This window comes from Centruroides sculpturatus, unplaced genomic scaffold (assembly GCF_000671375.1).
Source record: "Centruroides sculpturatus isolate CEXI.00-Female unplaced genomic scaffold, Cexi_2.0 scaffold276, whole genome shotgun sequence".
Classification (NCBI taxonomy): Eukaryota; Metazoa; Arthropoda; class Arachnida; order Scorpiones; family Buthidae; genus Centruroides; species Centruroides sculpturatus.
The window spans coordinates 149711-177108 of NW_019384509.1; the positions used below are offsets into that span (position 1 = coordinate 149711).

General features: G+C 33.0%; 2 protein-coding genes and 1 long non-coding RNA gene across 4 annotated transcripts; 1 reads left to right on the forward strand and 2 right to left on the reverse strand.

The window, feature by feature from the left end:
* Positions 1-2112, forward strand: LOC111622313. Of its 2 annotated transcripts, XR_002756246.1 has the most exons (4): positions 3-157; positions 368-1118; positions 1188-1282; positions 1355-2111. It is a non-coding gene; the product is annotated as an uncharacterized LOC111622313 (long non-coding RNA). The 2 variants fall into 2 exon arrangements; XR_002756245.1 differs by having other exon boundaries at positions 1-157; positions 368-1282; positions 1355-2112.
* Positions 2113-4941: 2829 nt separating this feature from the next.
* Positions 4942-17091, reverse strand: LOC111622321 (BTB/POZ domain-containing adapter for CUL3-mediated RhoA degradation protein 3-like). Its single transcript, XM_023364674.1, has 6 exons — positions 17024-17091; positions 16735-16900; positions 9083-9342; positions 7396-7448; positions 5695-5893; positions 4942-5576 (listed from the first exon to the last, which is right to left on the reverse strand). The coding sequence occupies exons 2-6, from the start codon at positions 16898-16900 to the stop codon at positions 5337-5339; spliced, it is 918 nt and encodes a 305-aa protein (XP_023220442.1). The 5' UTR covers positions 17024-17091; the 3' UTR covers positions 4942-5336.
* A 4205-nt stretch (positions 17092-21296) lies between these two features.
* Positions 21297-27046, reverse strand: LOC111622322 (60S acidic ribosomal protein P2-like). Its single transcript, XM_023364676.1, has 4 exons — positions 26928-27046; positions 26473-26644; positions 23168-23254; positions 21297-21439 (listed from the first exon to the last, which is right to left on the reverse strand). The coding sequence occupies exons 2-4, from the start codon at positions 26642-26644 to the stop codon at positions 21363-21365; spliced, it is 336 nt and encodes a 111-aa protein (XP_023220444.1). The 5' UTR covers positions 26928-27046; the 3' UTR covers positions 21297-21362.
* Positions 27047-27398: the final 352 nt, after the last annotated feature.

Below are 27398 nucleotides of genomic sequence, written 5' to 3' on the forward strand. Positions count from 1 at the left end.
CGCGTTTTTAACGTTTGTTCGAAATACGTCACGCATGACGAATCGCAGTTCGATTGTGTTTCTTGTTGCTTTCGGACGTGCTTTTGTTCTGCTCTTGGATTGCGTTGCTTTTTTTGCGGTTTGTGCACTTTTGCGGAGAGGATTCAAGATTTTTTAGGTAAGTCTTAGTCCATATTGACCCTAGACGTAAGAATTGATTTAATATTACTTGGAGAATCGGTCCCAGAAGACATCTCGGCACATCGTTCGATAGTCGGATTCGAATCTTTTAGATTTAAAAAGGCGGCTTGCTTTTACTCGGAAGAATTTAAGCATTAATTTAAGCTTTTGTTTTCACTGGACTAATTGCAAATTTTCTTTTTTACAGGATGAAGACGTTGCTGCGTTGTTGGAGGCGGTTCCGGCGGAGGCAGGCGGTGGCGCCGGAGGGAGAGGGTTCCTCGGACGACGCGGAACGAGTCTGTCGTTCCGTGCCGTCCGAGGAGCGACAGGCAGCGGGTGAAGAAGGCCTTGGCCAAGTGCGCGTGGCGTGGCATCCTCCCGGAGTCGGGATGATGCGACGCTACACCCAGGGCCCAGTGCGCTTGGCCGAGGTCTTCGGGGGTCATCCGGCCACAGACCTTGCTGTGGAGGATGTCGAAAGTGACAGCTCGTCCGAGCTGACACTTTCTGTTTGGTCGTGTTCTGCCCGTTCGTCCGCGACGGCGACGCCACCGCCTTGCCGAAGTCGGGACGGGGAGGAGTCGGAGGAGAGAGCCCCCGAAGTCGAGGGACCGTGCTGTCCGTGGTTTAGTTGCTGCGGACGGCTGCGGTTGCCTTGGCCTAGGCGGTGATCTTCTTCGATTTCCTCTTCTTCACCCGGATGCGACTTTCTTACCGGATTCGACACTTTTCACCCGGACATGACACTTTTTAACGGACGTGACCTCTCTTACCCGGACGTGACCCACGGACTTGACACGTTTCTTCACCGGACGCGACATTCGGCCGACCTTTCTTCCCAAACAGCTGTTATGAGGATTGAGCTTCCGGTTAGGGTTCGTTAGGTTAGCCTAGGCTAGGTCGGGTCCTTCGCTCTTCTCATAACACTGTTCGGGAAGAAAGGCTGTCTAATTAAGGTAATAATCTTGACCTTAGTTAATGAATGAATAAACTTCTCGTTTTCTCACTGCCTTTGTGTTTTATAGGAACATTTGGGAGGGAGAAGGATCTCCCTCCCCAACTTTACCACGAAGAGGACCAAGAAGTGGCCATTTATCGCACAAGTGAATATTTTCCGATGGTAAGAACTCTTTCGTTTCATTTCTTAACACATCTTATTCTCGTATCGTAATTTACCGTTTTCTGTTTATAGACGTGCCGAAGATGTTCTTCGATCACACACATACACACACACGCACGGACATAACATCACTGTACACGAAGATATACAGCGTTTAACTTTTACTCGAATTCTCGCACTCACGCATTTACACGTCAAGCGCCTCGTTCTGTGTAATTCGACACAATGAAACAACCCGAACACACGCTTCCCACAAATCCAACCCCTGGGTCCTCGTCCCGGGAAGTGGAAACGCCAATTTTAAAGATTAAAAGACTTTAAATTGGCGGCCAAAGTGGCTCTGGTAATCACACATCTTGCATTGATTAAATGGAATTTCACACGTTCGCATCAATAATCGCTTTGTTGTAATCCTACATATTTTTGGTTTCTCAAGATCCACGATGTGGGCTGCCGAACTGTATGGAACGGGTCTTGACAGACCGCCCTGGGTTCTTCAACAGTTCGAATCGATGTCACAGCGGTAGATCGAAGTCTTAACCGTTCAAACATCCGGCTGTCACCTTCTTATACTAGGTGTTGAAAGTATAACAAGTAGAGACACTTGCATATAAACAGTTTCTTATTGTACACTAGACACTTGCACATAAATTGTTTTTAGTTGGTCGGCACTGTACTATATGTCTTACACACTATATTATTTCGGTGAGAAATTGCCATTCGATGTATACCATTTTGTTCACGACTCGTTTTCGGTTTTATTGCCACTTATTTGTAGCACGACTGGCAGATTGCCGGACTTCAAAGAACTTGGGTAAAGGTTATACATATAACACATAGGAAAGATGGGTGTCTCGCTTGGAACGAGTTAGTGCTGGTTCCTATAGTTATGTAGTGCGTGTATGTAAGTTTTAGAATACATTTGACAGTCAAACTAAGAGAATGCAAAAGGAAATGTTTGCAAAGTTTCGATCTAAGATTCATCTTCAACATTTTATAAATTTGTCTCTGAATCTGTTTGCTACTCATGCTTGAATAAATAAATTTTTTCTGAAGTATATTTTTGTGAATTTTATTTATTTACAAATCTATAGAAGTGTATTTTCAAATCAGTTATCTATGTCTGCTTCAACAAACAATAATCCCTAAGTTACAATTCAAGGATTAAAATGTTTTTTTTTTATAAATTTAATGTTGCATGTAATCAAAGTTAATTCTGTTCATTCAAATATCATATGAACAAAAGAAAAATTTTAATTTCTATTATTTCAAATTGTATAAAAATTTTTCTTAATTTTGTGATATTTTCAAAATAATTAGTCTATTGCTAACTTCAAATTCCATCTTTGAAGACTTAATTTAATTCATTCTCTTCAATTTTACCATCAAATACATGCTATAACATTTGATCTAGTAAACTAGATTTGATTTGTAGAGTAATAAATTTGCAAATTAATTGAACTGGTTTTTGTGATATATTTACAATTGAAATTGAATAACGTCTTTTCCAATTCTAAGATGCCAACTGAACTGATTCGGAAATCAATCAAATTTTTAAGTAACAAAGAAAATACAAATACCATGAAATATTACCTAAATTAGTAACAGATTGTTAAATATAATCAATGTTATGTTATGTAGAAGCTTTAGAGTTAAACGTGCTTATTTTGGCAGGCGCATCTATAAAAGTTTGCCAACTTTGATTTCAGTAAGGATGAGATTCAAACACGTAATCCTAAGCTATAACAAAATATCATTCCATTTCCGTCAAATAATAGATTTAAAAACAAGAGGTCCTTATTTAGCTATGTATAAATCTAATCTAAGACCACAGACAACGACATACAAAAAAATAATGTTTTTATTCTATTCTAATTCTGTTTTTACACGAACGATTTTTACACAAAATTTGTCAAGTATGATCCTAATGAAAAACGAGCTTTAAAGTTATAACGTGACATGAAATCGTTACTGTCGTCTTATAGAGAATTATATTTCACTGCTTAGAAATGAAAAATAGTACCTCGGCCGAAACAACTTGAAAGGTTAGAAATGTAAAAAGCCTTTGGGAGAAGGACCGTAGTTCACTTGGCGGAGTCAGGCTAGAGATCGTATAAAAAGTTATAAGTGGAGTTTTCTTTTTCCAATTGTCAGACTAGTAATATCTATCACGTCTTTCTTAATTACGGATAATTAACAGAGATCGAGATTAAAACAGTTGTCTTTATTTCGCCTATTTAACAATGCATTTCGGAGTGGTCCCTATTCGCGCTCACGGCTTCAGTGTCTCCAACATAACGAACAAAAGGTTAGTTCGTCTTAACAATACTTTGTATAAAGAACATTGCCTCCAGTCAGTGTAGTGAACAATAATAAAAGTACCATATCAACGTCTTTGGACTTTCCAAAAGAAATGTCTTTTAAATGTGTTGAAGTATGCAGTACTGTAAATTTAGGAAAACAAATAAACCAATTGCCTAATCATGAAGACAAAACGTACTGTACAAATGTATTATGTGAGATTTTCATTGCTGGCTGTACTACAGCCGGTAACTCCGCCCGAAACAAATATAGCATCGGACCAATCATTACCATTCCGTTTTGTGAAATATTTCACAGCACAAAACGTCCAGTTCGACATCCGGCAACACAATATGGTTCTCATTGCCATCCATTATTTAAAGTTTTATATTACAAGAATTACCAAAGGATGACAACTGATTCTTGCGCTGTCGACAGTGGCGGATTTACCACTTGAGGCCCTAGGTGCAATTCAATTATGAGGTCCCCCTCTGAATATTTTCACTACCCCTACACCCTACAGTGTACGTTCTACGCGTACGTTTTTTACTCTGATAGGCACTATAAATTGTTTTATAGACTGATAAGTTTTACTGTAATACACAAGTCCGATATTTAGTCCTTAAAGGGTGCCGATAAAACTCTGGACCAAGTTAAAGGCTCTTTCTGTTCTGGTTAATAATTTGGAAATTCTTGTTAATTATGCAAATACGACGCGTATGTCGAAAAGTTATTTTTCATTAAATTACTATTATAGAATTTCCTTTTTAGTCCCGGCTCATTTTATTAATAAAAACAAAACATTCTTTGTGAATTCGCGAGACCATTTTCCAAAAGAAGTTCGAAATGTTCGACAACTTCAATTTATTGTGATGTGGAATTTCAAATATCTACAAAAAGAACTTTGTGCATATCTGTTCAGAATAGTGATGTAAACGAAACAGCATGTAAGATTCAAATAAATCAGGTAGACTGAAATTTAAGATCTGCGTTTCATTAGGAAACATTTGATGTAATTTATCAAAACTTTACACGCGATTTCGACACACAGCTGTAAAAAACTTAAAATGAGTTTAATTTTGTCCAAATGAAAAACATCAGACAAAATTAATTTGTTTTCATCATATCATCTGATTAAAAATTTTTTTAAATAAATTTTAGAAGTTTTCTGAATTCTGGTTTTTCACGTAAATTTCAGAAAATTGGTCAAATTACCATTCCATAAAATTCATAATTATCCGAGAACTTTCGCTTATCTATAAAAATTGTAACGCGTAAAGGAAAGAGCGATGTCACACTTTCCATTGTATTGATCAGATAAAACTCCCAATTCGTACGAAATAGGAACGTAACAAAGATTTTTCGATATGTAAATTTTCACAAGCAACAGCTTTTCGTTTATTTCACAAATCACTGCACATTTAAAATTATCATTGCACACGATTTTGTTTTATACAATTTTTTTTTTACACTTTACATTTAGAAACAAATAATTTAATGGGTGTTAATTTTTAGCACAAAATTCATCACGGAATAATTTTACCACGGAAATACGACGAACACGAATCACCGGCGGAACATTTTTGTTCGAAAGAATTATTTGTCAAGCTAAAGGATAAAATTATTTACAGATACGGACGAACTTCTCTTCTTTGGTCAAATGCGTTGTGTACAATTTAAAGAGTTTCCGCATTCCGAGAGGAAACTTTCTTGAGCAATACGAAATCACAGTAACGGACAGGGGGCAAAGGGATCAATTAGTCTGCTTGGTGCTTCTGATCCGTCCCAAATGAGAGGCTTCTCTTCCCTCTCGAGTACTGGTTCCGGGCGTCCTTCGATCCTCTTCGTCATCGCTGGTGTACGTTGTCGTAGAAATGCTAACCGCGCATCTCGTGCTGGTGGCCTGCATTAGTTCCATGTCGGGACCGGTCCGATTTTCGTACAAAAGAATATTTAGAGTTTCTTCGTATATTCTTGCTTCGGGAAACTCCACCTGATCGAATAAAGTGCGTTTAATTATTTTAACTGTCGTTGTATAGCCATCGAAGTTCGAGGGGGAGCACCGTTTTTTAATTGTTTACAATTTGAAAACAACGAAAACGAATTCTTACTTTAGTATGTTTTTTGTCGGTGGCGTAGACGATGGACGTACAACAGACTTCTGCGACTTTTCTGCCGTGACCGTAGAACGACCAACAGCAGATTTCGTTGCTTCCGATGACGTCTTTAATAAACAATACTCGACCACTAAATCTGAGCGATAATTTATCGAATAATTCCAAATTCTTCAGAAGATTATCGTCCGATGTACTATGGAAAGATAACTTTATTAAAGGTTGCGATTTAACGCTAACCTCTTAAAAATAAAATAATCTTTGATATGGAAAATCAATAATAAATTTTGAAAAAAAATTAATTTAAGTTAAATTACACATTTTATTATTACACTTCTCATTATTTTCACTGTACTTAAATCAAAAGTGAAAATGATTTCTGTTTTGCTCAGTCCTGTGAAAATTAATAAAGTAGTTTTACTAAATATTTCTATTTTGCCTAATACAGAGTGTCCCAAAAAAATACACACATTTTAATAGCTGATAGCTCAAAGAAAAAAAAAATTATTTCCAGGTTAAACCCATTAGAATTAATAATGGAAGTCAGACTAAGCTTTGAACAAAGGAAATTCATTCTAAAATGCTACTGGAATTGTGAAAATGCAGTTGAAGTGCAAAGACAGTTTAGGAGGGAGTTTCAAACCACTCGCAATACTCTATGATCTGGATCTAGTCCACACTATTAATGAAGATATCTTGGAATGTAACTTTTCCATTAACAGTGTTTCAAAATGCGTTGGATAGATGTTTTTGAGATACCTAACTCATAACTTGCTCGCCACACTGATTTTCTTGGAGTTCAAGAAAATCAGTGTGGCGAGTTTGGTGATACATTTCCAGTACTCTTTCTTCCTTTATGCGGCTTGTCTGTGGTCTTCTGGAATATTTCTCATGGACATTCTGAACAATTCCATTGGCTTCAAACTTATCTCTAATACAAGTGATGGTAAGTCACATTGGTGGATCTGTTTGAAACTCCCTACTAAACTTGTCTTTGCACTTCAACTGCATTTTCACACTTCCAGTAACATTTTAGAATGAATTTCCTTTGTTCAAAGCTGTCTTACTTCCATTATTAATTCTAATGGGTTTAACCTAGAAATACAAAAACATCAATTGGGCTATCAGCTGTTAAAGTGTGTATACTTTTTGGAACACCCTGCACATACAATTTACAGAAAAATGTTTACTTTAAGGCTGATCATAACCCTTTAATGTATTTTCATGAGAAAATCCTCAAAAACAGGAGCAGATAGAACCAAACAAGGTTTTTTTGCTACAATCCTGTTTAATTTTTCTATTAATGTAAGGACCACAATTTTTAAAATCAAATTCATTAATTTTTTAACCTAAAAATTTTTAAAAAATAGTAAAAAATTAACAAATAAGATTTTTCAAATTCTAAATTTGGAAAATTATTAATAGAAAATTAAACAAGATTGTAAAGAAAAAAAACCTTGTTTGGTCCTATCTGCTTCCATTTTGGAGAATTTTCCCGTAGAAAAAAAGGCATTAATTTTTTATGGTCTGTTGGAGATTGCATAAGTAACCAAATAGATTAGAATCAGTCTTTATGAAACAATTTCTTGTTTTTATTTTTTCCATCCCCAAAAAATAAAATTAAAATCAATGCAAATAAAATTGAATTATGTTTGGATAAGTTTAAGAAAGTAATAAAAATAGAGACAAGGAACTCACCTTGTGTACGAATATTTGTTGTTATGACGATTTATTAACAACTTAACTACTGGCTGAAATTACAAAACATTAATTAAATGACGATTCATATTATACATAATTTTAAATTATTGCAACTAAATTTAACGTTACAATTGGGTCTCCATTTTTGAAGGATCTGTATTTACAGTGGCAGATACAAAATTTATCATACTAAAAGTTTGATTGCTACTGCTCAATATCACTATCACTTCAGGATAGATATCCTGAAGTGATAGTGGAGTATGTGCATCATCAGTCTCACAGTGATCATCATCTCAATAACTAGGCTCATGATCTTGTGCATTTAAGCATTGCATGTGTTTGGTGAATATTTTGATGCATATTTTGTTCTTAACTATGTAATAAAATCTTGACACTGCATTTTGAGAACATGGTCCGAAAAACGTCACTTATTACTTAAAATATTTTTAATATACAGTACAACACATTAACAAAAAAAAAGTTTATATGTGTACAGCAGTGGTGCTTCCTGGCTATTTAATGTGGGGATGCTGAGTAAAAACTACTATGTCACATAATAAACTTCATATATAGAACTCCAAGTCAAAAAATTGTCTTAATATTACAATGCCAGGTCTTTTCTAACTTTCAATGTTAAAATTATAAAATTCTAAGTTGTATCTGCTAATAATTTGTTATGTATCATTTGGCTCTGATTAATTAGTTAATCAGAACCAAATGATTGCCACACATATTAAGTTATTTTTCTTCTACTATTAATAATTTATTTAAGTAATTTGGTACTAGAGATAGGCATTAGGCACTATCTCTTATTAAATTTAATAATCATAATAATATATTTTATTAAATAATTTTTGGACAGCATATCTGGCAACACATCCATACGGTAAGTGGGAGTTGTGGATTCAAATCCCATTCCATGTTGCTTCTTTTCTTCAAAAATATTCTAAATTACTTANTTTTTTTTCTTAACCTTGTATTATAATTGAAATCTAACAGATGTAATCACCTAACTCTAAATTTCGTAGCTTTACATGATGTATTATTGCATTTGTAATTGTAACCATATCTGACTGTAATCTGTATGTCACACTGAATGCTAATCCATTGTCGCGATCTTACCCGGTTGTGTACCTACGGTACCGGGAATGTACCTTTTGGTATTTTACAATAAAAATAACTGAACTGAACTGAACTGTATGTATGTAATTAACCTGTTATTTGACTGTACTTCTAAAATATCACTAGTGTCTAGGCATATGCAGAAAATATCAAACTATTTGAGCAATAGATGGATTTTTGCAGTATTCCACATTTTCACAGAAAGTGGTGGCATGTAACTTCCATAGAGAAATTAGCTGTATTAAAAATAATTTATCATTATCAACATATGTTATATAATAATCTATGAAAAATATGCACACAGTGACTTGATCACTTGGAGACCTGCCTATAACTCATCTAATACATAATTTTACAGTTTTAGCATAATTAATTAGTGTGTAACAATAGTCATACTACTATCGAAATGGTAAGCTCAAAAATCTTAATTGAGTATGTACTTGATTTAAATTAAGTCAATCAATTACAAATGTTCAGATTATTAAACTTAATATGCTCTTAAAAACTTTGCAATAGCAATAGAAAATATTAAATACTTATTTTAGAATTAAAATTTGCAAACCTTTGTTGACACACTAATAAGATTTTGTTCCTCCTTTGATGATGTTATTAATGGCACACGACATATTGGTACTGCTTCCATATCATGTTTTCTCAGAGCTGACTCACAACTTTCTATGAGCTCTTGAATCAAATAATACTTTGCTTCAGCTAATAATTCTGCAACTTCACGAGTTGATTCGGGAAGAGAAACAGAGCCATCTCGCAAAAAATTCAGAATTGTTCCAAAATGCTTACCACAACGATCAATCAAAATCCATCCTAAAATATAAAAAATCTCATTATTACCAAGAAAGAGAAAAATAAAAATATTTTAACTTAATCATGAAAAACTATTAAATTTAAATTAAATTTCCAGGAAAGGAAACAGCTTCAGAATAGAAATAATTTTAAATTAATAAATAGAAAAATCATTTATAAATGTTTGAACAGTATACCATAAAAAAAATAATTCTCCGAAATTTTTTAAATTAAAAAACTACTAGATCAGGAGTTAATATCAAACTATAGATAAAATCATATAATACAGTTTACTATTACTGTATATTGAATAGTCAGATTTTCTACAATAATAAAACATGGCTTGGGTAACTGAAAGTTACTTGTGCCATGTTTATAGAACTGCTAGGAATCTGACAGCCTATTTTATTAAAAATATAAAAACATCCACCATTGAGTTATTTGATGAAAACCATAAACATATGTGCTCTGTACTTAGATGTTATTAAGAGCACAGATAACAGAAGGTTAAAATTACACAGACAGATAGCAAAGCTATTGATAACTATTGTCAAAGAGAAAATATTTGCTCATTTTGAAATTTAAAGGATTTGAAGGAAATTAAAAATTTGAATACTTTATATAAAATTTGTAAATCAAATGGTTTTACAATTTTTATATAAAGTATTTTGTAGTTTTATATTTTTTGTAATTATAGAAATATCTCCTAAAAGAAATAGTCTATATTTTTCAGACTATATTTCCCAAAGTGGACTCCACAGCTGAAGATCTAGGACTCCATAAGCCTTTAATATCTATAAAATTTTAAACAAGCAGGCATTTATTTGAATCAGCAGTACTGTACACTTTAACATGGTAGTTGCCATTTTCACTTATCATGCATCATTCATACAACTGACATTCTACTGAATAATAAAATATATGCACACAATGACACCTTTCGTACTTATTCCAGCATCTTTATTTAGAAATACAAATGTTTTCAGTCACCTTTAGTAGCCTCTTCAAGTTACAAGTTGTTCCATTTATCAACCATTTAAAAAGATAAACATTCTATGGATATGACTTTTTAAAAAAGCATTCTACATTAGCCAACATTAAGCTTATGAATTATATATTTCTTTTATTTTTATCATTTATTTAATCATTCAATGAAATAATAATACTTTTGGAGCTAGAACTATTTAAAATGACTAAGACAAAATCTTTCACCTGTTTCTAGCCGTTTACACACTGAGTACAAACATTTTCAGCCTTCTTCAGGTACATTGTGGTCTGTTAGAACATCGGTTGGTAGACATTCAAATGGTGTCAGTGTTTACATAGGTTTTGTCTTACCAGTGATGTCATCGTTGATGATAAGGTTTAGATCAGTGTTTCTCAACAGGGCAATATCGCCCCCATGTGGGCATTTTTCCATGTTCAGGGGGCGATTAGCAACAATTTATATTTTGGAGCAAAAAATAATTTTCTGGGCAATATAGTAAAACATTACATTATATATAATTAGATATTTTATTTGTTATATCATACAATAATTAAACAAATAACATTATACTGGTCACTAGTCTATTCAATGCAGTATGAATTTGGCATTAGCCTTGTCCCTTGGCATCGGAATTTTGTAGTGAAGGTTTATTTGCACGTAACGGTTTTATTGAAGGGGGCAATGATTCATTAGGGGTTGAGAAACAGTGTTTAGATGATACTGAGGGCGTTAATTAATGCCCCCCAGTATCATCTAAACCTTATCATTATGTTTGTACTCAGTGTGTAAACAGCTAGAAATAAGTGAGAAAGGTTTTGTCTTAGTCATTCGAAATAATAATAAAAACAAACATTAGAGCCTTATTCTTTCTCTGTCAATTGTACAAATTTATAGCAAAAGATGCTGAGTTGTGAAGATCCAATGATATATTACTTTCAAGATAGTATTCAATTATAACTTTCTCTGTAACTTTGTCAAGTAAATAAGTGAAAATATGTGCATACTAGAATGTTACACAAGATAATACAGTCGGCCCCGCTATAACACTGTTGATTATTCCATTTTATATGAATTCCATGTTGTACGAGTCACTTAGATTTACACGAGATCACTTAGATGCCGGGCTGTGAACGGCTCACGTATTCGTAAAATCTAAGTGACTCGTACAACATGGAATTCATATAAAATGGAATAATCAACAGTGTTATAGGGGAGGGTCGACTGTATATATCTTTTCTTGAACAAAATTAAAATGCTTGTTGTTAAGAAATAGTTATTGAATGTTATGATTTCTCATCCAAATCCACATATCATAACTCCTTTCTCTAAGGAATGTTGAAAATAACTGATTCACACACCAGTGCACTGCTCGGCAATCACATCAACTCATACCAAACATAGCATGAAACCATCTTATATTCATCAAAATTAAAATCACAAACAAAGCAGATTTCTAACTATTACATATTAAATTGCTAGTTTATCAGTTGAGCCATAATTTGATATAAGTACAAAGTCTTGTCTTTTCCTCACTCCTCCTTTTTCTGGGATGATGAATTGGCAATTTTCAACTCAGTTCAAGGAAAGGTAAAAACAAGGGTCAATTGTGATTAAAAAACTTTGAAGAGAAAATTTCATTTATGATACTTTGAATTCTGCAGCTGAGAAAGTTAACACTTATACAGCTGACCCCTATAACACGGTAGATACATTCCGTTCTTTATGAAATTGATGTTCTAAGAGTCCTTGAATATATGAGCCAATCACAGTCCAGCACGTATGCAGTTTATAGACTACGGCTGTTTGAAAGGTTTTCTTCCATAAAATTAATCAATTCTAGACTAATTTGACTCAACATTTCCAAAATACATATAATTTTTTGGGAATAATCCATATAAACTATGCTATAAACAATAAATTGTAGAATTACTTAGAGTGTGCACCGTTCAACGACGCCATTGCTTAAGCTTGTTTTCGTCGTGGAGCTTGTCATCAAATGACGCTCGCATGCTTCCTGATAAATTATTTTTTTTTTGCGAAAAATTCACTGAACTTTGGAGACATTATTTGACATTATTGGAGACGTTAAATAATAAATGGTTTTTGGTAGGTCCGCTGCTTGTTTAAACTCAACGGTTTGTACAATATCCGCTATTGGTCTAGATTTGACCAATTCTGTCACAACACGAGTTGGCAATGACGTTTTACTGAATTGTGAGTTTTTTTAGCGTGTTTGTATGAATACTGTCGCAATTTTTTCGCCGTCATATAGGAATCTGAACTATATGAACTTGTGTTGTAAGGGGGGGGTCGACTATATTGCTACATATTTGATTCTTGAATCATATATAAGGACAAAGAAGGGTTAATTACAAGGTTTACTGAATAAACTGATTAACATTGATGAACACATCTGATAACCTTACATAAATAAGCAAATTTAATAATTCTAACGAACACTTTAAACTCTAGATAACATTTTTCGCCCTTTTCAAAAGGCCATCAGGGACCGTATTTGGGTCACTTATCTCTCATCTCTTTTTTTTCAAAGATGAATGATGTCAAAATGAGAGATGAATTTTGTCTCTCAGAGACAATGGTGATTCTGGTCACTTTTAATGATCTCATCTTCGTTGACGATGTCATAATTCTACTAGGTTGATTATACATGTTCAGGTTATCTGCACCCACAACATGGTATAGAATTTTAACCAATAAAATTGTAAAATTTCCAAAATTGCAGACTACGTAATTATAGATCACACAGCAAGGAAAGCATGCTTTCCTTGCTATGTGATCTATAATTTTGACAAATTACGAAAATTTGACAAATTTGTCAAATTTGAAAAATTTTGACAAATTTTGATAAATTAAGGAATAACAACATGCATTTTCTCCAACTTCTGAAATGCTCAAACAGATTTATTCATAAAAATTACATAATCCATCATACAAGTAGACGATCATTACATAGCGACTGGAGTTTCAAAGACACGTGATTCCCAATGGAACTTGAAATACGATATTTGAAATTTCGTTCCAAAGACAACTGACATTCTAAGAGATCGTTGCAAATAGAACATAGCCTGATGAAGGACCCAGTGGGATCTGAAAACGTTAGTGTAAGCAATTGAACATATTTCACCCCGGTTATAGGTTTTTTAGAAAGATTATTAATTTTGACAAAGTTGTTTATTGTTTTATATCATTTTTACAGATTGTAATGTCAATTTGTCTCTTAATAAATAAAAATTTTAATAACCTAAGTTAGAAAAGTGCGTGTACTTAGATATTTTTTGAAATATTACCATCTAATTTCTCTTTAACTATCTAAGTAAGATTAACATCATATTCAATAGTTCAGTAATTGATGTAGGATAATTAAAAAAAAAAAAAAATGGAATCAGTGGCATTTCTGAGTAAGCACTGGAAAAAATCAGAAGCATTTTCTCTCTCAAAATATTCTTTCTGGAGATAGAGAACATTCTCTAATATGATTGTACAGTGTGAGTAGCATCCAGTTATCATATTGAATATAACAAAATCAAGGCAAAAGACGAAAGACAGGTTGAAAGGCAACTATCTGCTCATCTCCGAGAAATGAGAGAATCTTTGAGAGAAAAAGTTGTGAGAATTGCGTTTGGAGAAATTTGAAGATCTCTCAAGACAAACAAATAATTAGCCAATCAGTGACCAACTTGTGAGAGATGAGGACCAGAATACAGTCCCTAGTCTTTCAATTATGGAACAATCTTTCAAATATAACTAGAATATCACTTACCATACAACGTCAAACTACATTTAACATTAAACAGTAAGAAATAACTAAAAACAAAAGAAAAATGTTAATTATATATGAAGCGTGCAATGCCATAACATTATAATGCTATTTTTTTTCTAAATACGTTTTATTGAAGAATTGAATTCTAAATGCAATGTTTTCTGCCACAAAAAAAATATTGTGGCAATATTGGCAGTGCAAGTGATTGTATTTTAAAGATGAATTTATGTGAAAATATAACATTTAAAGTGCCAGGGTGCAAGTCACATGACTTTTGACATGTAAAACATTGCAGCTTATATTTACATCATTTTGATATTCCAGAGAGTTTGTAATCCAATGAGTTTTTTACCATTTTATTGTAAAATTGAACTGAATTCATTCATTAGAAAAAACGTTTTTTTATCTCTCCTGAAAAGTTTCCTTTTTGGCATTTACAACCTTATGGCATTGCATGCTTCATATATAAATTTTACAAATTTGTATTTCTACTTCTACTGTATATATATAACATATAAAGAGACAACTAAAAAGAAAATATACTGAGAGGTATTATAAAATTTTATATTTTCTGCTAAGTATAGTTTCCACTTGCAGAAAATATGACAGAAAATTTTTTCTTGTATTTTTGTTTGTTACATAACAATTCTATTTTCTGAAAATGTAGACATATGAATCCAGATGTATCCAAAGGAGGGTTAACTCAAAAATTGAAACTATTTGAATAATTAATAAGTACATTATATTAACATGTGCATACTGATTGTTGATTATTAAACTAAACAACAGTCTTAAGCAATATCCTTATTATGCTACTATTATGATAGCATTTCAAAAATTTTAGGTTTGTATGCAATGAAGAAAATTAACCCAAATTTTCTCTGTTTTCTTTATTTTAAAAAAGACAATTCAGAACTACAAAGTACACATAAAAATAAAGAATATCTAATTTATTACACTAATTGTAATAAATAAAATTATTTCAGTCATTTTGAAAACTTGAAGTCCATTACATTACATAAATTTGGATTAAATAATAACTTTACCATACACTAATCTGCAGCTTTATAATTTCTATGTAACATATAAGGGGATTTTGATGCAACACTGATTTGTGTGTGTTCATCAAAAATTATTTACAGGCCACTAACTCAACAAAATATTTAGAACCACAGATTGATCTGAATGGTCTTCAGAAATATAAACTTGATATTGCAAATGTAAGTTTGTAGACAGTAGATAATGCATTAGCAGACTACCAGAAACAAATTATATATATAACAATAACTTTTGGAAACATAGTGAATATTTTCTTAAACACACAAAAGGACCTTATTCTGGTCACTTATATCACATTTCTTTCAGAGGCAAAAGTGAATCTGGTCACTTTTAATGATCTCATCTTTGCTGTTGACATCACAATTCTATGTTGATTATACATGTTCAGATTATGTGTGCATAACAATACAGAACTTCAACAAATAAAATTTTACAATTTTCAAAAATGTATAGTGCAAATTTATAGAGCACATGAGATTCTAACAAAACATATGGTTTTGACAGACATGTTTTTGTTCTATAGACATTTTGACATTAGAGTCTGTAAAAACTTTAAAGTAACTCTTTTCACTAAATGGAAACTTTAACAACAGAGTTAGAAAAGTCTGTATTTAATTTTAAAAAAATTAGATGGCAATATTTTGAAAATAATTTGAGATGAATGGCTTGATAAGTAGGGTTAACAACACATCCAATGAATGGTTTATTAAGTGATGTAAATCACAAAACAAATTTAAAATAAAGTGACCACTTTAAAAAGAAAAACAGATGATGATCAAAAGTATTATCTCTATTTCAAAATACTTTTTTCCAAGATGGAGTATGTTCTCCAATATATTTGTAAAACACAAAACATGTCAAAAGACAACTATCTGCTAGTCTCTGGAAGGCCATATTTGAGAATAAGTCATCCAGAATCACATTTGGGAAGAAGCAACAATCTCTGAAGACATAAACAAATGTTTAACTAATCAGAAACCAGCTTGTGACATAGACACAAAAGAAGCTCAAAGAAAGAGACAACAACTAGAATACATCCCCATCAGAAAGTCTCCGGGTCTTGACAAATTCTTCAAAAGCCAAATTTCACTTCATAGAAAATTGCAATTGTTCTAGCAGCAATTTTGTATAATTTTTTTTCCATTAAAATATGTTTTTAATAATCATTTATTCATATCTCGTATCCCATAAAATGGCAGAAATAAATAATCCTATTACATAAACCAAAGCTTGTTTTATTAAAGATTATAAGAACATAACTACTCCACACGGATTCTTTTGTTAGATTATATCGATACAACAAATTGAATTTGTTACTAGATTAATAAAAATAAACAAACAAACGGATAAAAAACGAAAATACACCTGTAAACACTACAAACAAGCAAATATTACAATTTGCAAATGTAAGTAAACATAATATTTTCTTCTGATATTGATCTTTAATATCAGAAAAAAATATTTTAAAACAAGATTTGTGTAATAATAAATCTAGACTTTTATTATTGTGATGTCAACTGTTTAAAATATTTCACCTGTTTAAACTGAAGTGAAAGTGTATAAAGTAACAATAGAAAAACACTACCTTCGGAATCAGTCAATACTTCTAATCTTCCACTGAACATGGCTCTTAACATGCTGTCGTGTTTGGTCAAAGTACCAATAGTGGTATAATGAAGAGAACCTCCGACATTGAGTTTGACATATTGACTAGGTGCTCCTTTAATCACGGTCTTCTGATCTCCGGACATCTTGTAAGAATTCAACACATTCGTTAATGAATGCACGATTAATTATTATAAATTATCAAATTTACTAATTAAGTTTATGACCGAATTGATTATTAAGATTTCAAAATATAAAGAAAGACTTACCTTTTAATGCAGCTAATCTATTTTACAAACCCTACGTAACAATTACGTATATCCAGGATAGTCCCCACCCTCTGACGGTAATAATTATATATTATGGTGACGTAATTTTTACTTTGTATTGAGTTTTACTATTAAAAACGATAATTTTAATATTTGATATTACAGAATATTTTCCGTAATATTAATACTATATAACAAAATAGTTTAATGATAAAAATATTTACTCTATTTTTTTAATTCGAACTTGTATACAGTACAATGACAGAAAAAAATTCAATGAAAGTATTTCAATAATAAGGATGTTTACTAAGCTAAAGATAATTTTAAGTTTTGTTTTGTTAACAAAGAATTTACATGATAAACTATAGTATCCTACTATATACGTTACGGGAGGAATTAATTTGATCTTTGCATATTTATACAGTAATACCCCGAACTTACGCGATAGGTGGGACCGAGCGATAACCGCGTAAGTCGGAGTATAATTTCGCAATTGTGTAAAATCTAAGTCGGATGTATGTAAGCTAATAAATGTTCTCGTTAATCTTATCTCGTCTTTTGATTCGTTCACGGTTACAAGAAATCATCACATAGAGTTTCTCAAGTCTCCGTAGATATAATAAACACAGAAATAAATAACACAAAATAAATTGTAGCTATGTGTCGATTCCTCGCGACACTTCCGAACATGTAAGCTGAACAATAGTGTGGGGGAATGGAAAAATCAAGGGTTGCGTGGCGCTCAAACAAAAGACGAATCGGCGAAATTTGAAAATCGCGTAACACCGGGTTCGCGTAAGTCGAGGTATTACTGTATGTCAAAATAAATATAACTAGTGTTATATTTATTTTGACATATATATATATAGTAATATCAGATGTGCTCAAAAAGGTTTCTCGAATGGATCGAAAAATAATCACTATGAAACATTTAACTCAATTTCTCCCAATGATTTCTTTAAAGTTAAGGAAATATTTAGAGAAGTTCGTCTTTCAGATGTCGAAAAATTTTCTTCGATTCTCTTGTATGAGTTCTGTTGAGTGGATCTATTTTCCTATCAAAGTTGGAACTATTATTTAATTTGTTCTCAGCCAAATTCCCTGATCTTGGTGGCATATCCAGGATTTTGAGAATATGGATGCTACTCAAGACAGACTTACGGGGATCAATCCACGTGCCCTTTAACATTTCACAAAATTTTGTTTCTTCAGCACGATAAATATGCAATTGATTAAACATAAACATTAAGCATAAGTTTTTTATATTCTTTATTTAGTCATTGATCGATACGCATTTTGGGTTTCTGGTACCCCTCTTCAGTCAACTTTTTTCTTTTCAAATATATCAATTAATTTGTATAATATACGTGCTGAAGAAACAAAGTACATAAGAAGACACGGTTTCAAATTTAATAATTTCAGAGAATGTTAACTCAATTACCTTAAAATCACTTTAGTTATATATTACCTAATTAAAGTCGTGCGATGTGCGTTATTATATTTATTTTTAAGTAACAAAACTGACTGCTTTGGTATCAAAGGAGTGCTGCATCACCATAATCTCTACTTACCTACACCTAGATACTCCCTGGGGTAATGAATTTTCCGTCTGCTGGATGGCCGAGGAGATAAAGTCGTCGAATCCGAGTATAGCCTTCATGAATTTTTCATGGACGGCCTGTCCCATTCATTGTGAGCCTCGCTGAATCCAAAGTCCGCCTAGAAAAAGCCTTTCTAAGTACCCACATGATGGAAATAGATGATTATTTAATTAAAAGCACGACTCTTCTTTATCCAGTTGAAAAAACTTGTCTTTTTATTTATTTATTTTTGTTTCTCTTTCCGCCCTGTGGGCACTAAGAAGGCCTCTTTTAGCAAGCCCATTATTGATTCGGCCAGGTCCACAATGGGGCGGCGGGGTGGACGGACAGACCACCCCGAAAAATTCCTAGGGATTTTTCGACCCACCCGGATTTGATCCCCAAGTCCCCAAAGTGGTAGGCTGACACCGTGACCACTCGGCCATCCGCCCGAAAAATATTAAAGATCCATTAATAAATATAAATTTGTAAAGCATAATTTGTAAAATTCGTGTATTTTTGTCGTTATAAAGTTTATTGTTTGAGATTTTAAAATAATGTTTTGAAAATTCTCCAATTAAAAAAAACAGCTGTTGGCTTATTTTTTATTACTCTTTCCGCCCTGTGGGCACTAAGAGGGCCTCTATTTGCAGGCCCATTATGGATTCGGCCAGGACCACAATGGGGCTGCCGGGTGGTGAGGGACGGGACCCGACATATCCGAATTGGCCACCCCCGAAAAATTCCTGGGGATTTTGCGACCCGTTCGGATTCAAGCCCGGATCCCCCAGAGCGGTAGTCTGCCACCTTGACCGCCCGGTCATCCGGCCTTCCTAGTAGATATATAAGTGGCCATAGGTCGCCACTAAAGGATCTCCCGAAAGGCATCCCGCTAGGCAGTTGCCTAAGTTTTGCGTTGCCGTAGCTAAAACAAGAAAATGGAGTTTTTGAGTATTGATCATCTGAAATGCAAAACAGAGTAATTCGCGCACGTGTTGTCAATCCGTACATCTTTTTCATTTCAAAATTGAAAAACTGTCTTCAAATGTTAATAATACCCAGTATGGATATCCTTATGGAGAAATCATTTATGAATACATACGAGTTTGATTCTCGTACTGTTTGGATTCAATTCACGTGCTCCGGACCCCCATTATCTCCCTACCCCTCGACCGCCTTGGCCGAGCGGTCAAAATGACAGCCTACCGCTTTTGGGACCCGGGATCAAATGCGGACGGGACGAAAAATTTCCAGGAATTTTTCGGGGTGGCCCGACCAGATATGTCGGCCCCGTCCCTCACACCCGGCCGCCCTATTGTGGGCCTGGCCGAACTCGCAATAGGGTGAAGCTAAAAAAACCCTCTGTGCGCTCCGATATGTAGTGTATGGGCGACGTCCTGGCACTCACACCGTTAAGACTTTATAATGGGGCCCACCAGTGGCCAAGCGATCACATTCCCTAAACACTGGGAATTCGGTCGTGGGTTCGCGCCTGGCCACGTGGAAGGGTTTTCTCCGTCTGTAACGCTTGAATCCCTTTTTAAGGGGTCAGTTACCCTTAAAAAGACCTCCCGGAAGGCATCCTCCTAGACAGATCGCCCAAGTGTTGAGTTGCCATAACTTAAAACAAAAAGAAAACTTTATAATGGTCAAAAAAGAACTCCTTTGGACATTTTGAGACGATAAATATTTTCGCATGACCCAAAACAAATTTTTCCCGTAAAAAGTTTTGCGGAAATTTTCAGTTTATAAGTTAACTCAGAAATCGAGGCAAGGTCATGCTTGTTCTATTCGTAAATTCTTTGATTTTAATGCATTTGACGCAGTTTTAAGCACAAATTTGTAATGATAAACATTCGCACGCTATAACAGTTGCTGATCTGAGTAATCTATATTTGAATTCTTGCTTAACTGATCACGAAGCGAACACGATTTACTATTAGAGGGGTTTCAGCCGACGTTTTCATCTCTAAAACGTGAACGTTGAACATTCACGTTGTTTTAAAGATGAAAACGTCAGCCGCAACCTCTATTCATTCCGGATTTTCACTCAGCTTACATCGTCAGGTGATATCTGGAGCCCTAAGCGAAAACTAATTTGAATTTTCTGTCAGCATTTAAAGAGCCAAAGCAAACGCTTATTTGTATGACGCAATATGAAACAAATACATTAATACGTCGGTTTTCGTCGTCGTTCGCAAAAACTTATGCAGACAATTCAAACTAAATTTGTGAATATAGGCCTACTAAAAACTTGATAATCAGTGCTACAAAACGTGGTAACAATCATGCTGTAGAAACTATTCAAGCTAAATGTTAGTAGTCAACACGCGATAGAAATACCCGAAAATTTAGTCTTTTAGATTGTCAGCCACGCAATATTTAAGCGCAAATGAATTGCTGTATCTGGTGCAACGTTAACCTGAATTCAAATTATCACCATTCCGATTCGACGACTCTGCGATATTTTTGTACATATTTGCCGTCTATGATGTGCTATCACTTGATCTCGCTCAATATGCAAAATATTTTTAAACTGAAGTTTTTGAAACGAGTTTAAGAGAAATAGATAAGATTTAACATATTTTAACGCTTTATGTTAATTACATTTTTAAATTTAACCAAATTTTGATTTAAATTTAGCATCTAGAGCATATTAGCAATCTTTTTAATATAAAAAGTCTAACAGAACATTTTTCATTATGCCATTGTTTATTGGCAATTAAAACAACATATAAAAAATTGTTTTACAAAGGCACTTAATCGAAAAGACCAAATCCCATATCTTCATCTGATTCTTCAGATTCTTCCTTCTTTTCCTCTTTCTTTGCTTCTTCTATAAATAACAAAAAAAAATTTAATTTTTTAAATTCATATATTTGAAACAAATTATATTAACAATTTGCATATCCTAAAGAATATTTTTTTGGACATGTGTCCAAGATGTTCTTTCGGTATAAGTTTCTAGAAAATATAAATTCATAAATATCTACTAAATTAATGATGAATCTGTTACTAACATTTTGAGAATGTCAATTTAATCTGCAGGCAATAAATATCATTGACTTTTTAACCATTATATAAAGGTGAGAACATTTATAGAATCAAATCAGTTATAAGCATAAAGAAATTCTTGTTTTAAAATATCTTACTACTTTTATCAGTTGATGGAATTTTCTAAAACTGAAAAATTGTACACTTGAACAATAAAATCCTAATTCCTTTTATTCTATAAAAAAGCTTGCAGTATGAATCTTGCCTAACCATATTGCCACATGTATCTATAGTCCAGTCACTTTATTTTTTTTTTCTGTAGAAAAATTTTAAGCAAGCTAAATTTTTGTATATTGCTTTATTTAATATAAAATATCTTTAAATATTTAAAATATCTTACTTAAATATAATTTAAATAAAAAATTTAAATTTATATTAAGTAAATTGGACCAGTACCAGGTGAGAAGTAACTTTTACATTGCTTTATTTAGACATACTAAATAAAATGTCAAAAGTACCCAGCATTCTGTTTTATAGTGTTAAAAAGGTGCTTACAAGGGGTTTAAAAATGGTTTTAGTAAATATCTCTGTCGCTATTGATTTTACAGCAATGAATGGGCCTGTCAAATTGTGAACTTGAGAGCTACCAGAGTGAAACAGATGGGATATAGATTTCTTGCATTCTTACTAACCAGGAATTGTTCTTTTCATCTTTCAAATCTCAATGTGGATACTGAACCTAGAAAAATTGGGGTCAGGAAAAAAAAATTTGTGCTGAATTTCCGCAGAAACTATTGCTTGTATCAAAAAATTGATATGGACAACTTTAGAGAATTTTCTCATCTTCAAGTTTGTATAGCATCTTCATTACCATAAACTCAATAGTATCATAGATATTTACAAAAACTCAATTTTAAACTCCTTGTAAGCAACTTTTTAGCACTATAAAACATTAAGTGTACAGCAGACTACTGGAAACTTGTTACATTTTATTTAGTATGACTAAATAAAGCAATATACAAATACTTTGCATAAAATTTTTCTGCAGAAAGGACCTTGTTTTGTCTAAAGTGACTGGACGACTACTAGGCAAAAGGAAGTCCTACAAGGTACTAAAGGCTCCTTTAAATTTTATTGTTCTACAAGGAATAATCCTATTGCTATACAGCAGTCCTGTACAACGCAGGGGTTTATGCATTATAGGAAATCATTATCAAAACTTGCATCATCACATGATTTATGAAAGTTTAAAACCTTGGCCTATAAGTTGAAAAAATAATTGGACTATATTTTGGAAATAATTATGAGTTACAAATAAATTTGGCACTAGAGGGAGGCATTAGGCATCATCTCTAGTGCCAAATTTATTTGTAACTTATAATTATTATTACAAAAATATAGCCAGATCATTTAGAGCAATTGCAGGTGTCTATTTGCTATGCATCAAATTTCAGTTATGTTTATTTTTACAGTATATTGTCTACATTTAAATATATAAAATTTGTAATTTTATTACTAGGCAGGCTATAAAACACTTGATAATATTTAAAAAGATACATTTAATACAAACCTTTTGCTGGTTCAGCAGCATCACCACCAGCTCCAGCAGCAACAGCTACTGCACCTCCAGAAGGAACTGATGCAAGTTTTGCCTTTCCTGCATTTCATAAAATATTTATATAGTCAAAAATTAAACAAATATTTATATTTATTGTTTCTATATTATTAACTTCACTTCAATTATTTCTAATGAAAAAATTAAACACATTATTTCAACTGATTGCACTATCATAAATACTTTAATGAAAATGTACAGTCAAATTGACTACATTTAAGAATTCCTCAATGGAACTTACATTATATATCATGTGTTTTTACTGACTTTTATGGACTAAGTACTGTACCTCTCATACTTTTATTACATCTCTTGTAATATGAAAACTATCTGTAAATGAATACTTATAATTCTTAATGTTCTATACTTTTGTCCTATTGTTATCTTATCAATTTTTTAAAAATGTTTTTTACTAGCTTTTTTACACTTCTATTTTTATTTTATGTATCTGGGTTATACTGTGAAATGGGGGTGGAAATCTTACGTCAGATACATGACATTTCCAATTGTAAAAATTAAACAAGTAAAGAGTAATTTTAAAACAATAATTAATGAGACATACTTAACTATCAGGTAATTACAATAGAATCTCATTTTAACAGATTGTTTGTGCTGCCAAAAATCATCCAAGATTATCTGTTATATCATAAACAATAAATTTCCTGCACTCAAGAAAGTATTTAATTCCCTACACATAAGGCCTAGAAAAAATTCAGTTATCCTAAGTTATGAATCCACTAAAAGGAAGCAAAATTTAATTGATTTGGCAGGACTTGAGAAATAAAAAATCCATTGAGATTCTACTATAATCATAAAATAAAAAAAAAAAACACTTCTAAAATAGCACGACAAGAACACTTTCCTGCATGCTTGTCCTGTCAATGAGTTAACTATGAATAAATTCATAAAGTCAAACAAGTTAAATGCATTGGTCACTAACAAGTTGGTCATAAACATTCCATTCAGTGCACATGCTCAATGTATGTGCACTGAATGGAATGTACAAATGAAATTCACAGAGAGTTAGTTTACTTTATTAAGAAAATTGTGCCCTGTGATATTGATTTTTATAAATCTACTCAACTGTTTAACTTACCCTATTTAGGGCTATGGAGGGGCTTGTGAAAGAGAAATTCAATGTAAAAGGAAAAAAAAAAAAAAAAAACGTGTAGAAAAAACAAATTCTTCAACTGAAAAGTTTCAAACACAAACACATTAAAAAAAAATAATATTGATGATACATCAAGGATAGTGGTTAAGTCTTCAAGAACAAACTAGTCTAGTTCTCCTTGTCCATTCTTGATATGCTGTTGAATCATATTAATATTAATAAGAAGTTATAAAAATATATTTCAAATATATCATATCATTTGCTTTCAAGTTTTTTATACCAATGAGTCATTATAATCCTAACCATTTCTGTAGTATTTTTCTCAACCAGTTCCTGTTCAATTGAAAATCATAGTATTTAACTTCTCTCATCTTAACAAAAACAATTGGTCAGAGAAAACAATATTTTAAGGCAACACATTAAAAAAATTGGCACTTGTATAGTTTAGGGGGTACGGCTATTTGAGGTTTACTTCCATAAAATTAACTAAATCTAGACTAATTTCACTCGATTATTTCCAAAACATGCATAATTTGTTGAAATGATCGATATAAAATATGCTAAAAACAAAAAATTGTCGGATTACTTACCGAGTGTACCCGTTCGAAGACGCCATTGCTTAAGCTTTGTGCCGCTCCGCGACAAAAACTTCTTCGTCCGCTTCCAATGTGTCACGTGACATGTGCCGGGACTATTCGGTCACGTGATTACTCACTCATCTCGGCCACGCCTCGCATCTCTGACGTGTAGTCCGGGGACTTCTTCAAAGGCTCAGTTAAATCATGTGATAGGAATATGACGTCGCTGATCTATCACGTGATGTCTCCAAACTTAATCTTCTCGCGGAAGAATTAGCTGAAGTTATCAGGAAACACGTCAGAGATGCGAGGCGTGGCCGAGATGAGTGAGTAATCACGTGACCGAATAGTCCCGGCACATGTCACGTGACACATTGGAAGCAGACGCGGACGAAGAAGTTTTCGTCGCGGAGCGGCACAAAGCTTAAGCAATGGCGTCTTCGAACGGGTACACTCTGTAAGTAATCCGACAATTTTTTGTTTATAGGATAATTTATATCGATCATTTCAACAAATTATATGTGTTTTGGAAATATTCGAGTGAAATTAGTCTAGATTTAGTTAATTTTATGGAAGTAAACCTCTCAAATAGCCATACCCCTAAATTGTATAAGTGGCTTTACAATTTTTTTACTTATACTTTATAGGTATACTTTAGCCAAATTTATACTTTATACTTTTTAGGTATACTTTAGCCAAATTTTTTGGCTAAAGTATACTCTAGGTATACTTTAGCCAAAAAATTTGGCTAAAGTATACCTAGGTAACTCCAATGGTGGCACTTTGGTTAGGTTAGGTTAGATATTTGAACTCAGGACTGAGATGAGTTCAACAGTACCCTACTTTTGGACCGGAGACCAAAAATAAGAAAGTTATCATACTTTTTTCCGGTGATCACACAATGATCAGGAGTCACGTCACTCTCTCCATTAAGCCTATTGCATATTTAACAGGCAGTCCAGCAAGTCAGCCATATATACCTTCAGCAGAGACAGATGTTGATCCACAAACACACTGATTGTCTGCAGTTGGAGTTAAATCGTTCGCATGTCCCCAGGCTCCTCAACGTTGGGGCCTATGGCCCCTCAGCCACCGACACGCTCGCTATCGCTCACAGTCGGCTAGTACTATGCACCACTTTTGTGGATTGTCCAACAAACCTAACCTATCCCTCCAGGAAATAATAACTTTCTTATTTTGGTCTCCGGTCCAAAAGTAGGGTACCACTGAACTCGTCTGTCCCAAGTTCAAATATGGAAGCGCCACCATTGGGGTTACCTAGGTATACTTTGATCTATAAACAAAAAGCCATACGGGAGCCCAGTATAAGTTTTTGTCTATTTCCACATGAAAAACAGACGATTATTCAGAAATCTGAATTCGGAGCAACTCATAAATATAACCAACTGAAAAAGGGGATTCGACTTAAAAATTGGCAAAAAAGTTTCCCGATTGTCCAGCTTTATACGAACAAGTTATGCTATTAATCTGAAAGTTACCATCAGTTAATATTCACTTTTATACCTAAATTTAAATTATATCATACATAATTTGTTATAATTCAATTTTACCATTTTCAATCACCTCCTGTACATCTTTTCCATTTAACTCATTAATTACTTTACTTAATCTCTCAGAATCACTTTCAATTCCAACGCTACTCAAGATTTTTTCCACATCCTTAGCAGATGGATTCTTGTTACCACCCAAAACGGCTAAAAGATAAGCGGCCACGTAACGCATCTAAAATTAAATAATTCAAAATTTATATTTAGAATTTTACGAATTTAATTTTCACAAATATATGTAACTGTATTCTGCAAAAAGTTCATATAAAAAAAAAAAAATAAAATAACGAACAATAAGAACAATGAGCCACGTGTTCGTAGCTAAGCCTTACAACATGCACTATTGAAAACATATAATATTACCACGGAATTTAAAAAATACTTATAATAATAAATTAAGAATAGTCTGTAAAGTTAGTTCACGCAACATATTAACATATAAAATTAGAAATAATTACTTTTAAGTCTCAAATGGACACGAAACGATGTGCACGCCTTATGACTTCAAATAAAGAAATGAAAATGACTACGAAAGCATTTTTCGCGGCACTACGTCATTTCCTAAGCGCCCAAAATCCTATATATTTAAATTCAATAATTGTATACTAAAAAATATCAATTAAAAATAGCTAATTAATTTTACTAATATAACCTTAAAAATTTATAAAATATTTCTTGAGTGAAGTCTGATGATATTATTTACGATTCAATACTTTTCCGTCCAACGACCTACCTGTAGATAAATGCCATCTTTGAAGTCGATTCCCATTTCATTTTGATTATCCAATTGAACATATGTTTGGACTGTCTCCAAACCACATTTATTCTGGTGATTCTTCTACAGATCTGTCCAGCTCATTATGAATAGCCGTTAACTTTTGGTAATTTATTCTCTACAAAATACAAAAAGGTACTATTGGAATAACGAA